This window comes from Camelus ferus, chromosome 18 (assembly GCF_009834535.1).
Source record: "Camelus ferus isolate YT-003-E chromosome 18, BCGSAC_Cfer_1.0, whole genome shotgun sequence".
NCBI classification, from domain to species: domain Eukaryota; kingdom Metazoa; phylum Chordata; class Mammalia; order Artiodactyla; family Camelidae; genus Camelus; species Camelus ferus.
Window position 1 is genome coordinate 9,452,272 of NC_045713.1, and position 13,295 is coordinate 9,465,566.

Sequence of the window (13,295 nt, forward strand, 5' to 3'; positions counted from 1 at the left end):
AGGCAACGGCCCTTCAGTTCCCAGACCCCCGCCGTGGCCCCACGTGGGTGCTGCCGGGTGTCGCGGGCAACCCGGCGAGGCCCCGCCCCAGGGCCCTGGAGCCAGTGAGCTCGTGTTGGGGGCGGGGCCTCATGGAGCGCCCCGCCCTCGGGGGCGGAGCCACTCTGGGGAGGTTTAAGAGCGCGGGACTCGGGCCTTGCACAGCTGAACTTGCCCAGGGGGCGCGGAGCTTCGGCGCTGGTGTGCCGGGCAGGGCGCACCGCGCGGCCGCCACCCCACCATGCTCAAGCGCTGCGGCCGACGCCTGCTGCTGGCGCTGGCGGGAGCGCTGCTTGCCTGCCTGCTAGTGCTCACGGCCGACCCGCCACCGCCCCCGGTGCCCGCCGAGCGCGGTCGGCGTGCGCTGCGCAGCCTGGCGGGCCCCTCGGGGGTGGTCCCGGGGCCCGGACTGGAGGCGGCAGCGGGGCCCCGGGCGCTCGTCCGCGAGGTGCACAGTCTGTCCGAGTACTTCAGCCTGCTGACCCGCGCGCGTAGGGACGCGGGCCCACCGCCCGGGGGCGCCCCCCGCCCCTCCGACAGCCATCCGCGGCCCCCGGCCGAGTCGCTAGCGCCGCACGACGTCTTCATCGCCGTCAAGACCACCAAAAAGTTTCACCGCGCGCGCCTCGACCTGCTGCTGGAGACGTGGATCTCACGCCACAAGGAGATGGTGAGCCCCCCGCGGCCTGGGCAGGCGGGCTGGGGAGAAGGCACAGGCTGTATCTCTCTCTAGCCACTGGGAATATCTAGGGGTGATGATCCCCTTCCAGCCCAGTTTGCCTGGTGGGGCCACCCTCCCCATCACACTGTTGTGAGAGCCCCAACTGGGGATGGTCCCCAGCCAACCTCCAGGGCGCTGGGTGGCCCACACTGACCCTCCACCAGCCACCAGTGCTTAGGGTTGGTGCCCTGCGATGCTTTTGGCCCCTCAAACACTGGAACTAATTAATAGGGAATTCTTGTCCCCAAACCTTCCTAAGGCAGATTCTGCGTGGGGCATCCGCCCTGAGCTCAGATCCTTCCCTGGGAGGAGAACTTTCCTCACGGTGGAGTGGGGGTTAGGACCCCTGGGCACAACCTTTGCAATGGAGTGGGGGACAGATCAGTGCTGAAGACATTCTGGATTTGAGGGAATGAGAGAGCGCTGGGTTTCGAGGTCTGTTTGGGGGCCTTCTCTCCACAGTGCAGGAGTCTGGAGCCTGGAACCCTGTGCTTAGTACATCCTGGCTGAGCATCGACTTCCTACACACACACATAATAAAGACACACCTCACTTTGAAAATCTGCCTCCAGGCTGCAGCAGGACCGTTGGGTTGGGGCAGGACAGGGGCAGAGTGTGAACCCTGCTCAGGCAGCGGTGGTGGGGGAACACCCCCAAGCTGGGATATTCAAGGGACTAACTGGGCATTTGAGGTGAGGGTGAAGGACCCTTGACCCAGGTGGGGTCTCAGAGAAGACTCCACACCTCTTCCTCCTGATTTGAACCCTTGAGGTCTGGGGGCCTTCTGGCCTGGCTGAGCCTGTTTTGGGGGCAGGATCCTGGTGAGGTCATGATGGAGGCTAGGAGGGCAGGGTCCTTTCTAGTCCAAGCTTGGGGAGGGGGCCCTGGGAACCCCAAGGCAGCCTCCTGGGAACGCAGCGTCCCTTTCCCAGGGGCTCAGCAGGCTGGCGGGAGGGGGCCGCGGGGGCCGCGGGTTTTGTTTGGCTGCTGGGCCGTTAGGATTCCCAGCGCCGGGCGGCTCTCACGCCGGCCGCTTGGGCAAGGTAACAAAGCCCCTTTCTCCAGTGGAGAAAGGCGTCCGGCCTCTTGTGTGCAGCTATGTGCTCCATGGGAACCGCCGCCGGCGTGCTGGCCACTCAGGTTGCCTGGAGATGAGGGCCTGTGGGGCCCCCCCACATCCCTGAGTGACAGCACTTGCGGGGCACCATCCCTGAGCCAGGCACCACACTCCGGGACTCTGCCTCCCCGCTGTGTGACCTTCGGCAGTGTTCAGCCCCCTCTGGGCTGCCACCAGTTCTCACACCTCCCATCTTGGGCTTTGGGGGCTTTCTCCAGCAGAGGGGATGTGGTCGGTCTCAGGTGCCAGTCCCTGTGAGCTAGGTGGCCTTGGACAAGACCTAGGGCTTCTCTGACCCTCAGTCTCCTTATCTCTGAAATAGAGAAAGCATTGCCCTTCCAATAAGGTGCTGTAAAAGAGGACTGGCAAGACCTGGGTGTGGGGAATGAGCACGGTGGGGCACTCAGAACCCGGGTGGGGGCTGTCATTCCCTTGGACCCTTAGCTTCCTGCTGAAGGGCAATTCAGGTTTCCTTTTTGCCAGCTGACCCCACCCAGGAGAGGCTGAAGCTGCCCCAACAATCAGTTCATGTGTCACAGCAAGCAAGAGCCCCTCTTACCGTGTACTGTAGGGGAGGGGTCCTTGAAACTCTTTCAAAACAGAGGATCCTCCTTTCCCAGCCCTGTGCAGGGTGATTCAGACCCTGTCTGACCGGGGAGACTCAAGGAAGTCAGGGTTGCACTAGGGGGAAACCCAGAGAGGCTGTGTGAGCTGGAAGTGGGCATCTGACCCATGCTGGGGAGGGAGGGGCTTCCTGGAGGAGGTGCCATTTGAGCTAGACTGGGAGTAGAAAATGCCCTGAAAGGGCAGTTGGGCATCATGAGCACGGGCCTGGGGGATGTGCCAGAAACTTCTAGCCACTGGAGTGACCTGGGCGGGGGTGGTCAGCAGGGGCCACACCACGACAGGCCTTGAAGTCCAGGATGAGCGGCCGGGCCTTTGGCCGACACGTTCCTCCCCCATCCCTCCCAGGAGTGGGCCAGGCTGCTGTGGCTGCCACCGCAGCAGCCACAATTGTTGGGGGGAGAGCTTGGCATCCTGTGTTTCTTTGAATCGCGGCTCCAGGAACAATGCTGCTTCCTGTGGGTGCCCCCCGCCCGCCCTCCGCCAGCTCTGCTGTTGTCAGGGAAGTGGGGAGGGGTCTGAGGGGTTCTCGCTCCTAGAAAGGAGCAGCTGAGATGGACTAGCACCACCTCTGTCCCCGGTACAACCGCAGGCTGGGGGCTGCCCCTCTGGGCCTCAGTTTCCCCATTTGTGCCCGCGGTTAGTAACGGTGCCCTCCTCCCAGGGCCGTTAGGGAGAAGCAGGAAGAGAACTGTTCTTGGCATTTTGCTTGGGGCTTATGTGAGCTCTGGTTATGCCCATTGCACAGAGGGGGAAACTGAGGCTCTGAGCAGTGGGTGAGGCCTGTGGCCAGGCAGCCCAAACCTTCCCTCCTGGTTGCTCTGTTGTGGGGAGACAGGAGGCCCAGCACCCTCACACCCCCACAGCCCCACCCCTCCAAGTACTCCTCACTGAACAAAGGTGACTTTAATCTCCATAGCCTTGGGCTGGGTTTTTAGGGCACCACCAAAGCGCGGGAGAACAGGCCTTGCTTGATCTCATTAAGAAAGCATTTTCCTTTTAATCCAGTGGCGGCAACGGCGCGTCTGCACTGGCCGGCCTCAGCCTCCCACGGCATTCCTGGGCTGAGGTGCTGGGGAGCGGGCGGGGGGCTGGATGCGAGTCTGTGCGTGTGGGCTGCCCTGGGGTGTCTGCTCTGGAAGGAGAGGGTGCATGTGTGGAGAGGGTGCAGAATGAGCCTGCCACCCCTCTTAGCTCTAGGCCCACCCAGCCGGTGGCCTTGCCCCAGCATGGGCCAGCGTCTGGGGTCAGGCTGGGCAAGGAGCCGGGGCTGCCGGTTGGGGTGGGTCCCCCAGGTCCCTGGGGGTGTACTGCTCTCTGCGCATGCTGGCTCCTCCCTTGGACCCATCTGTGCACAGAAGGAAACCGAGGCCTGGCGGGCATGGATGTGGGGGTTTCTCCTGCTGCCTGTGCTCAGAGGACCCGCCACTGGGCCCCCAGCTTTGCACTCAGCCCCGCCTGGGTGCTCTGGGCGGCACGTGCTGGGCGGGCCAGCCAGAGGAGGGAACATTCCTCCCCGTGTGCCGACCAGCCCAGGCGGGCGCCGGCAGCTCCTGGTCCCTCTCTGTCGGCCCCCCTCTTCCGCGGAGCAATCCTGGCAGGGGTGGCCCTGTGCCGGCACAGGTGGAGCCTTGCTGTGGCCTTGAGTGAGGCCTGTCTGCGAGCCCGGGTTTCCTTGTCTGAGCAGCCGGCGGGGGTGCCTGGCTGCCCGGGTGCTGGGGACACTGATCCCTGCACTGGGGCATGTGTGGTTTCCTGCCTCAAGCCCGCTGATGGACGGCACCCCCTTAGAACCCGGAGACTGCTTTGGCTCAGAGAAGGTGACCAGCTCAGCTGGCTGGTCACACAGTTAGGGGTGCGAGGGGCCCAGCTTGAGGGCCCAGCCCGGAGGACTGCAGGGCTGTGGCCGCACCCCTGCCCGCTGGACCTTGCGCCCAGCCCGGCCCAGTTAACCAGGCCAGCTGTATGGTAATGGGCCGCTAGGCCACTCCCGCTTAACGCGGCTGAGTTCCCCTTGCCGCGCGGCCCAGGACAAAGCTGGCGGACAATGCCTGGTGATTCATCCTCCCTCCGGGCCCTTTGTCCGACAGTGCTTGGCAGACGCCCAGCAGAGGCCTTTGTCCCCCACTGATTGAGACTTGGCTTCCCAAAGCCGACCTCCTCTGCCCGTCCCCCCACCGCCCTCTGCCCCCTCCCACAGGCCGGGCACTGTGTCAGTAAGGGTGTGTGCCCCACCAGGTGCGCAGGGCGGGCCAGGAGCCTGTTACCTGGCGCGTGGGCGGGGCACCCCACCTGGCTCGTGCCTGCACAGCTGCCGGGTGACCTTGGGCCCAGCTGTCGAGGTCGGGGGTGGGGTCTGCCTGAGCCCCTGACCCACTTCCACTCAGGCTAAGCACCTGAGCCCCACTCTGCACAGGGGGAAATTGAGGCCCAGAGAAGGGTGGGGCAGTGGCATGACAGAGGGGTCCCGTGAAGCCCTGGGGTGCCCAGCCCTGGACCCTGCAGTGGACAGGGGTGGGGGCACAGAGCTGCCTGTTCAAGGCCGTATTTCTCCCTGCAGACGTTCATTTTCACGGACGGGGAAGATGAAGCCCTGGCCAGGCGCACGGGTGAGCCCTGGACGTGGGGAGGCGAGGGGGGCTCCACCCCAGAGGAAACCCTCCCCTCGGGAGAGGCCACCGAGATCACGGGCCTGGGAGGGCAGTTTACTCAGCGGGTTTGCTCAATGCCCTGTCCCACCACTCGCCCCCACCCCCAATTCTTATGCAAATGAGGCCCTTTCAGCTCCCGGAGCTCTTTGAGCTGCTCTGGCGGCAACAGGTGGCTGGTGCTGGGAAACAGCGGCCTGAATGGACAGGGGCGGGCGGGGCGCCGGCGGGGATCACCAGGCCTGGGTCCTCTCCAGTAGGGCAGGGCGGGGTGCCGCTGCAGGCACAGCGTGGACCCAGGGCGCCCGGGGACAGACGGCCACCCACCCTGGCCTGCTCTGCTCTCACTCGGCCCGCCTGCCGTGTCACCCCAGGCTAGGCTGCCCTCTCTGAACTGTCTCCGACCCGCTCACAGCCCCTCCCCTTGTCCGCAGGCAATGTGGTCAACACCAACTGCTCCGCTGCCCACAGCCGACAGGCGCTGTCCTGCAAGATGGCCGTGGAGTACGACCGCTTCATCGAGTCGGGGAGGAAGTGAGTGCTGGCCTTTGGCTGGGGCCCAGGGAGCGTCCCCTCCTCGGGCTCCTGTCCTGGCAGCCCCCCCGCCGCCCCGCCATGCCCTCCCTGACGGCCCTGCCTCGCCCAGGTGGTTCTGCCACGTGGATGATGATAACTACGTGAACGTGCGGGCCTTGCTGAGGCTGCTGGCCAGCTACCCGCACACGCAGGACGTCTACCTCGGCAAGCCCAGCCTGGACAGGCCCATCCAGGCCACGGAGAGGGTCAGCGAGAACAAGGTGGTGAGTGTTCCAGCCACACAGGCCTGTCCAGGGGAGGAGGCTGGAGGTGTCCCTGCAGTTTACAGGCGCAGGGAGAGAGGGTCTGGGGGGTCTCACCACGTTCTCCCTCCCACAGCGTCCTGTCCACTTCTGGTTTGCCACGGGTGGGGCTGGCTTCTGTATCAGCCGAGGGCTAGCCCTGAAGATGAGCCCATGGGCCAGGTGAGTGCCCTGGGGCCCCAGTGAGGCTGCCCCAGGTCCCAGGGTTCCCCTATGGCGGGGCCTGGCTTGGTTCGTCTTCCCTGCAGCAGTAAGCCCAGCCTCACGTGCACTGGCAGGTGGAGTCGTCCCTACCACTGCCCACCAGCCACTGCTCTGGGTGGTCAGCACCCAGGTTGGGCGGGACCCCTTCCTGCACCTGGTGACCCCCGACTCACAGAGAATCATCAGGCTGGTACGGAGGAGGGGAGCGTTCTGGGGCTCAGGGAGGTGGGGAGCTGCCAGCGTGCGAGCCCATTAGGGACACAGACTGGTCTGCAGGCTGCCCCGCCAGGCACATCCACCTCCTCTCTGAGCCTGGCCAAGCACTCCATACGACACTCTGCCCAACGGGGTCCTGCCCAGCTCCTGCCTCTGCTCACTCTGGTGCTTCCCTCCCACAGTGGAGGCCACTTCATGAGCACGGCCGAGCGGATCCGGCTGCCGGACGACTGCACCATCGGCTACATCGTGGAGGCCTTGCTGGGCGTGCCTCTCGTCCGCAGCGGGCTCTTCCACTCCCACCTGGAGAACCTGCAGCAGGTGCCCACCTCCGAGCTCCATGAGCAGGTGTGCCTCCCCAGGTGCTCAGGAAGGGGCTTGGGACTGAGAAGGGGCTGAGAGAGGAGGGGAGGGGCCGATGGGAGGGAGGAAGGGAGGAGATGGGGGGAGGTGGGGAGGAGGTGGGGTCACTGTTCTAAATGGGTCAGGAAAGGCCCTGCTGTCAGCTGCCAGCCAGGCACCCACGTCCCCCACGCAGGTCCTGTAGTGCATCCTTCCCACCTTCTGTCTCAGTGGGACACGTGGTCGGTGCCTGTTGGGTCCCCCGGGTCAGTAGCTGCTCTCTGGCAAGGACTAGCTGAGTCCACCTTGGACATGATCTCTGGAGTGTGCAGAGCAGGGGGCGTGGTGCCACACGGCTCACAGACCTTCCTTCTTGGTCTGAGGGTGTGCAGAAGGCAAGCCTGTTCCCTCATTCAGAGCCACACGCCAGCCTTGGGCAGAGCTGGGGTGGGGGGCATTGGGACCCCTCCCGGCATCACTCTGTCCCTCTCTCTGCAGGTGACCTTGAGCTACGGCATGTTTGAAAGCAAGCGGAACGCTGTCCACATTAAGGGGCCCTTCTCTGTGGAGGCTGACCCATCCAGGTGAGGAAATGGAGGCCCAGATGGGGGCTGGCTTACATCGGGTCCCCTGGGGTCTCCTGCAGTTAAGCAGCACGGCTAGGAGGGCCTGGTGCTGTGAGCTCAGCCCCCGACTCTGTCCCCACAGGTTCCGCTCCATCCACTGCCACCTGTACCCGGACACACCCTGGTGTCCCCGCACTGCCACCTTCTAGCAGCTTGTGGCCGAAACCCTGTCCCCGGGCACCCCTGGTATCCAAAGGGCCCGGGGAACCCTGTTGTGCTGCCCTGGCCTCGGCATTCGAGGCTCCCCCAGGGCTGTGCAGGTGTGTGTACTGTGTGCCCATCCGTGTAGCAGACTGCTGGGCGGCTCTGCGCCGCCGAGGAGCAGGCAAAGTGCCACCTGTCCGTTTTCCCCTGCTCCGCCGGGTAGCGGCTCCGGGCCCACGTCCCAGAAGGACTTTTACGTCAGGGGTCACTCTGAGGGTGGTTTTATTATTACTCTGAGGTCTTTGGGCAGTGTGGGGACCGGGGGCCACTCTGCAGCGCTGTGCAGGGCCCTTCCCTCCTAGGCAGGCCCTGCGCGGGGGACTCCTGCACCCTGGGATCCCGCTCCTGCCTCGGAGCCCCCAGGACAGCTCACGCTGGGTCCCCCTGCTGAGCTCTGGCCTGGGCCCTGCGGTTCAGCGTAATGGCAGCCCCAGTGGCCTGGCAGTGGGGGAGGTGTAGCACCCCCCGGGGCAGGGGTCTGCCTGGCCCTCTCAGCTGTCTTCCCTTTGTGATGGGGAGCCAGCTGAGCATTTTATCTCCTCTCTGAAGTAGAGAGAAAGTCGCCCATACTGGGTGTGTCTGTAAATATTGTGACAGTATTTTTCACTGTGCTTGTTTTTCAAAGGGGGGGGTAAAAGGTAGGGTGTTTTTGACCTTTCTTTTCGGGGGGGTGGTGGGGAAGGCTGTTATTTTTATCTTTTCTGTGGATCAGAAAAAGCAGAAGCCAAACTTGGGACATCTTTGCTGTTAAAGCTGATGGAAATGTCTGACACTCTGTGTATTTATATGTCGTGGAATCTGGCCTCTTCCTGCCCACCTCCCGCACAGAACCTGTCTCCCACCAGCCCAGCTCGGCGCACCTGGCCAGTGGGGCATGTTTTGTCTTCTGTTTTTCTTTCTGCAAAGACATAGCTAGGAAAGTGAATGATAAGGGAAAAGTTCTCAGGGAATTGAAGTGTGTTGCTATGGTGACGTCCTTTGCTGTGAATAAAGATGCTCTTTGGGGCACCCCTTGGCTGGAAGTTGCCCTGAGCTGCAGGTCGGTGGGAGGTGGACCCAGCTGGGCTGGGGGCTTGCTGGGTGGAGACCCCCAGGCCAGCTATTGCAGGAAGGTCTCTTGTGGCTCCCGCCTAGGAGCGGGAGGCATTCTGAGCCTGCAGGTCTTAGTCGACGGGCAGCGCTGAGGCTCTGCAGCCGCGGCCTGGGCCAGCCTGGCCCTGGACAGCTGCCAGGGAGTCCAGCTCTCTCTGCAGGAGGACGGGGGCTGGCTGTGGCCTGGCCAGGGACCTCCTTACCCGGCTTCACCCCTGTCACGGGCACGCAGACGGCACATTGTTGCCCCCTTGTGCAGATGGGGAAACAGGCTCAGAGCAAGTGATGCCCAAGGTCAGGTCTAGCTGGGCTGGTAAAGAGCTCACACTCTGAGGCCAGCTGTCCCCCACTGCCCATGCTGCTGGCCCTGGACTGGCCCCAGGATTCTGGGCCAGGACTCGCCCTGCACTGCTTTTCTGCAGAAAGCAGCTCCTCGGCTCTTCCTCAGATCAAGCCTGTGTGATGGCAGGAGTGGGGAGGGGCTGCTCTGGCCTCAGCTGGGGAGTCCCCCTCCGCACCCCTCCCTGGTCTGGGGCAGCCCTCACTTCCTCTTCCTCAGACTGAGCCCAGCTGCCCCTGCGGCTGCACGGTCCCTGTGACCCCCCCCCCCCCCCACTGCCCCAAGCTTGGCCCTATGAGCACATCCGCAAGCAGACACAGTGGTGGGAAGGGTGCCTCCCTTCCGGTCCCTGATCTGGGGGCCAAATGCCAGCCCCACCCCCACCGGACCCAGGCTCACACATGCAGCACCCCCAGGGAGAGCCCCTTCCTCAGCCCCGGGGCCTGCCCTGGCCTGGTGGGGGACTGGCTGGGGCCTGACTGAATCAGCAGTGTGGTTTGGACAGTGACTGGGCCAGTGGGAGGGAAGGAGGGCCCCTCACCATTACACAGCCTCACCCCTATCCGGGAGACGCCCCCAGCCTCACCTCAGCATCCACTGTGTGCCAGCCGGGTAGGGACACTGGGGGGGGGGTAGGGGGTGTCAGCGGAACCGCTGCCTCCTGCGGGCAGAGGCCCTGGGCCCCCTTCCTGTTGTGTGAGTCAGAGGAGCCTCTGCCCCGGCCGAGTGTAGACCCAGGGCCCCAGCTGCGCTGGCATCACCTCCCCACGGAGCTGGAGCTGGCGGGGCCCTGGGGCACAGGTGGGGCCCGGAGGCCCCTGCCGGGGCAGGGGGACTCCATTGGCAGGTCACAGCTGGTCTGAGCTGCCCCATGGGGCGGGGCGCTGAGCAGGGAGGGCAGAGGAGACCAGGCTGGTGGGGGGAGCCTTGACCTCAGTCCGAGAAAGGGGGACACCCTGGTGCTCTGGGCCTGGGAGGGGTCACAGAAGGGCACAGGCCAGCAGCATCCTGGCCCCTTGTTTTTTAAATCAAGGTGCTGGGGACTGAACCCAGGACCTTGTGCATGCTAAGCACACGCTCTAACACTGAGCTGTACCCGCCTCCCCTTTCCCCTTAAACGAGAAGCTGAGGGAGGAGGGAAGTTCCCCTTCCTCAGAAGGGGAAGCAGGTCCACGAGGCCTTCCAGGAACCGGGCAGCCTGACTTCTCCCATCTGCCGCCCTCAGGGTGTGAGGCGGGCTCCCCCTTCTCCCAGAAGACGAGTCACAGATGCCCCCTTCCCCGAGGCACAACTGGGGGCAGCAGTGTCCCACCCCCAGGTGGCATCGTCGCCCCTCACCCACGCACTCGGCCAGTGGTCAGTTGGAAAGGTCCTGGCTGGCTCAGGCGGCCCCACACCCCGCAGCCCGGCCCAGCCTGGCCCTCCCAAACGGCTGGTCCCTTGCAGGCTTCCAAAAATAAAGAGTAAAACCGCAACCACTGGGGCTGCTGGGTGCTCCCCCAACCCCTGGCTTCCGTGCAGCCAGAGCAGAGGCTGAGCCAGGTCTTGGAGGGGCTGAGAGGTGCCAGGGTGGGCCCCTTCCTGCTCAGTTTAAACCAGCTTCCCTTCACCTGGGCTGGAGCAGGGACACCCTGCAGCAGCAGAGTGGGGAGAGGAAGCTGTTCCCAGTCTCAGCACAGCCTGGGTGAAGGGCAGAGAGGGGACCAGCCAGGATGCCTGGAGGGATGGGAGGGAGGGTGGGCTGTGGACTCCGGTCTCCAGGACCCTCCTCCACCCGGCCCAACCACCAGCAGGCAACCAGGGCTTTTCATAAAGCTCCATCCAAGGTTCGAGGTTTGAGAGGCCCGACCCTGCTGGTGGCTTCAGCCAGTCCTGCCTTCTCTGGGCCTGGAATCAGAGGGCACGGGAGGCGGGGGACCAGAGCCAGCCCCATCTTTTTGTCTGTCAGACCAACTGGCCGGTCCTGCTGCCACCCCAGGCCCATGTGCCCAGGCCCAGCCTCACCACGTGTTCCTGGATGTGACCCCTTCCCCAGGTTCTTTCTGAGCCCAGGGCTGGACACACAGAAGGCACTTGGCCCATGGCTAGGCGTGGACCCAGGGACCGAGGAGCTCCTCGTCCTGGCCCCTGGAGGTTGCCCAGATTATGCAGCCATGCTGAATTCGGGGGCTCGGAGCTGTGGCTGCTTTCCCCCATGCCTGCCCAGGCGTCAAGGACACCCCCTCAACATATATAACCCACCACGGTCCTTGGGCGCCACCTGGTGGCCAGAGCTGGTAGTTTCTCCCACCCCGAATCCACCTTTCCCAGGACCCCACCCTGATCTAGGGTGGAGCCCCCGAGTGGCAAGGAGGAGACCCCATCTCTGCAGCGCCTTGCTTGCTTTTAAAAGTTCACATCACGAATCTTTTGTTATTACCCATATTTGCTACATTGCCAATGTTTGGAATCTATTGGTTATGACCAATACTTGGTTCATGCAGTACATGTGATGTCAAGAGGCAAGCTTGAGCCAGCTGCTGCAGGCCTCCCCTGCCACCATCCTGCCCCCTAGCTCTGGCGTGGGGCTGGCTGCTGCATCTCCTCGCAGCCCATCCTGGTGGAATCCCCAGATCCTCCACCTCAGCCAAGTGACCGCTCATTCCTGCTTGATCGCGGTGGTCACAGCTAAGCCCCAGACTAGCAGCCTGCGGTCACTGGGAACTTGCTGGGAATGCAGATTCCCAGGCCTGCCCAGCCCACTGGGAACTCCAGGTGGCTCCTCCAACAGTGTCCATTTGACCCTGCCAAGTCTCGGCCTCTGAGGACCCAGCACCCCCTGCCGGGAATCTGCTGTCCTCACACCTCACTCCTCCTGGAGATTCTCCTATGACCTCGTGCAGACCCTCCTCCTCTGCCCCCTCCCACCAAGTCAGCCTCTGCTGCCCCCACCCCGTGGGTGTCCACAGGCCCCCTGGTCCCAGGGAGACTTTGCCTCCTGGCTGACAACCACTCTGTCCCACACTGAGTGTCCTGAGTCTGTTCCTGGTGACTTGGCCTCTGAGACCCTTCCTACACCATTGGTGGCCCCTCCCCCAATACCCTGCCCCCTCCTTGGTCCCCACCCATGGCCATTCCCCAGACCTTGCCCACCCCACAGCAGCAGTGTCCCACTCTGCCTCCACCTCCTGTCTGTCCAGCTCACTCCCTCTGGTTTCTGGACTCTACTGGACCCCAGATCCCGCACCCCTCAAGGACCTGTCCTCCCCTGGCTGAAATCCCAGGGTCCAGTCACAGCCTTGAAGTCACTTTCACCTCCCTTGGCCTCTCTCACTTCCACATCTTCTCTTGGCCCAGCCTGTAGTCTCTGACCTGCTGCGTCCGGCCCTTCGCCTGCTCACCACCCTCCCATACCTGGGCAGCCAGAGGGGCTGCTTCCCCTCTTGGGGAGTCTCACCTGAGTTCTAGACCATGCATGTAAGGGGCCCTTGGGGGTTCCACTGTCCCTGGTCCCCTGGCTCTCCCACAGCCCCCCACCTCCTCTCCAGCCTTCTCTCAACTCCATGAGACCATCTGGCACCCCAGCCCCATGCTGCCCATGTGCTCTGAGCACCGGGCCGGCAGGGGGGACTGAGCTCCTGTCTGTGGCCATCCCCTGCCCTGTGACCTACGTCTCAGCCCCACTTGGCAACTCAGCAACATCACTCCACCAATGGACTGTCCCCTCTTCCCTGCCACAGCCACTTCTGTCCGCGAGACCATTCCTGCCAGCCTTTTCAACACGCTGTTATTTCCCCATGTCAAAACACACGGGCTGGTGGGGGAGTCTAGCTTAGTGGTGGACCTGGGTTCAATCCCCAGCACCTCCGTTAAATAAATAAATACATAAAAACCTAATTACTTCCCCTCATCCCCAAAAAAGGAAACACACACAGAATTCTCTGGGTCACTCCCACCCGCCAGCTGCAGCACCATTTTTCTACTTTGCAGCTAAACTCAAAAAAGGAGTCAATTCTTGCTGTCCCCATGCCAACTGGAGGGCTTCACCGGACCTGCTCCTGTCTAGTGTCATCCAGGTCCCCAGATCCATTGGTCACTGCCTAGTCCTCGTGGACCTGGCCACCAGCAGCATTTGACATGTTCCCTCACCCCTCCCCGAGACTGTCTTCATGTATCTCCCAGGACACCCACTGTCTTGGCTTTCTCCTGCCTCACTGGTCCCCCTTGCACCCCTCAGACCCCAGACCGGAGGCCCCCAACCTGACCCTTGGTCCTGCTATCTCCTCTTCTGCCCCACTCCCTGG

At 63.5% G+C, this 13,295-nt stretch overlaps 1 protein-coding gene across 2 annotated transcripts; it reads left to right on the forward strand.

Annotated features, from left to right (window-relative positions):
• Positions 1-140: 140 nt before the first annotated feature.
• On the forward strand, positions 141-8,588 carry LFNG (LFNG O-fucosylpeptide 3-beta-N-acetylglucosaminyltransferase). Of its 2 annotated transcripts, none has more exons than XM_032459908.1 (8): positions 141-709; positions 5,062-5,110; positions 5,584-5,683; positions 5,796-5,949; positions 6,065-6,150; positions 6,591-6,756; positions 7,249-7,334; positions 7,459-8,588. In XM_032459908.1, exons 1-8 carry the CDS (start codon positions 281-283, stop codon positions 7,523-7,525), a joined length of 1,137 nt encoding a protein of 378 aa, XP_032315799.1. In that variant the 5' UTR covers positions 141-280; the 3' UTR covers positions 7,526-8,588. The 2 variants fall into 2 exon arrangements, with proteins under 2 accessions (XP_032315799.1, XP_014421349.2); XM_014565863.2 differs by having other exon boundaries at positions 5,796-5,946.
• Positions 8,589-13,295: the final 4,707 nt, after the last annotated feature.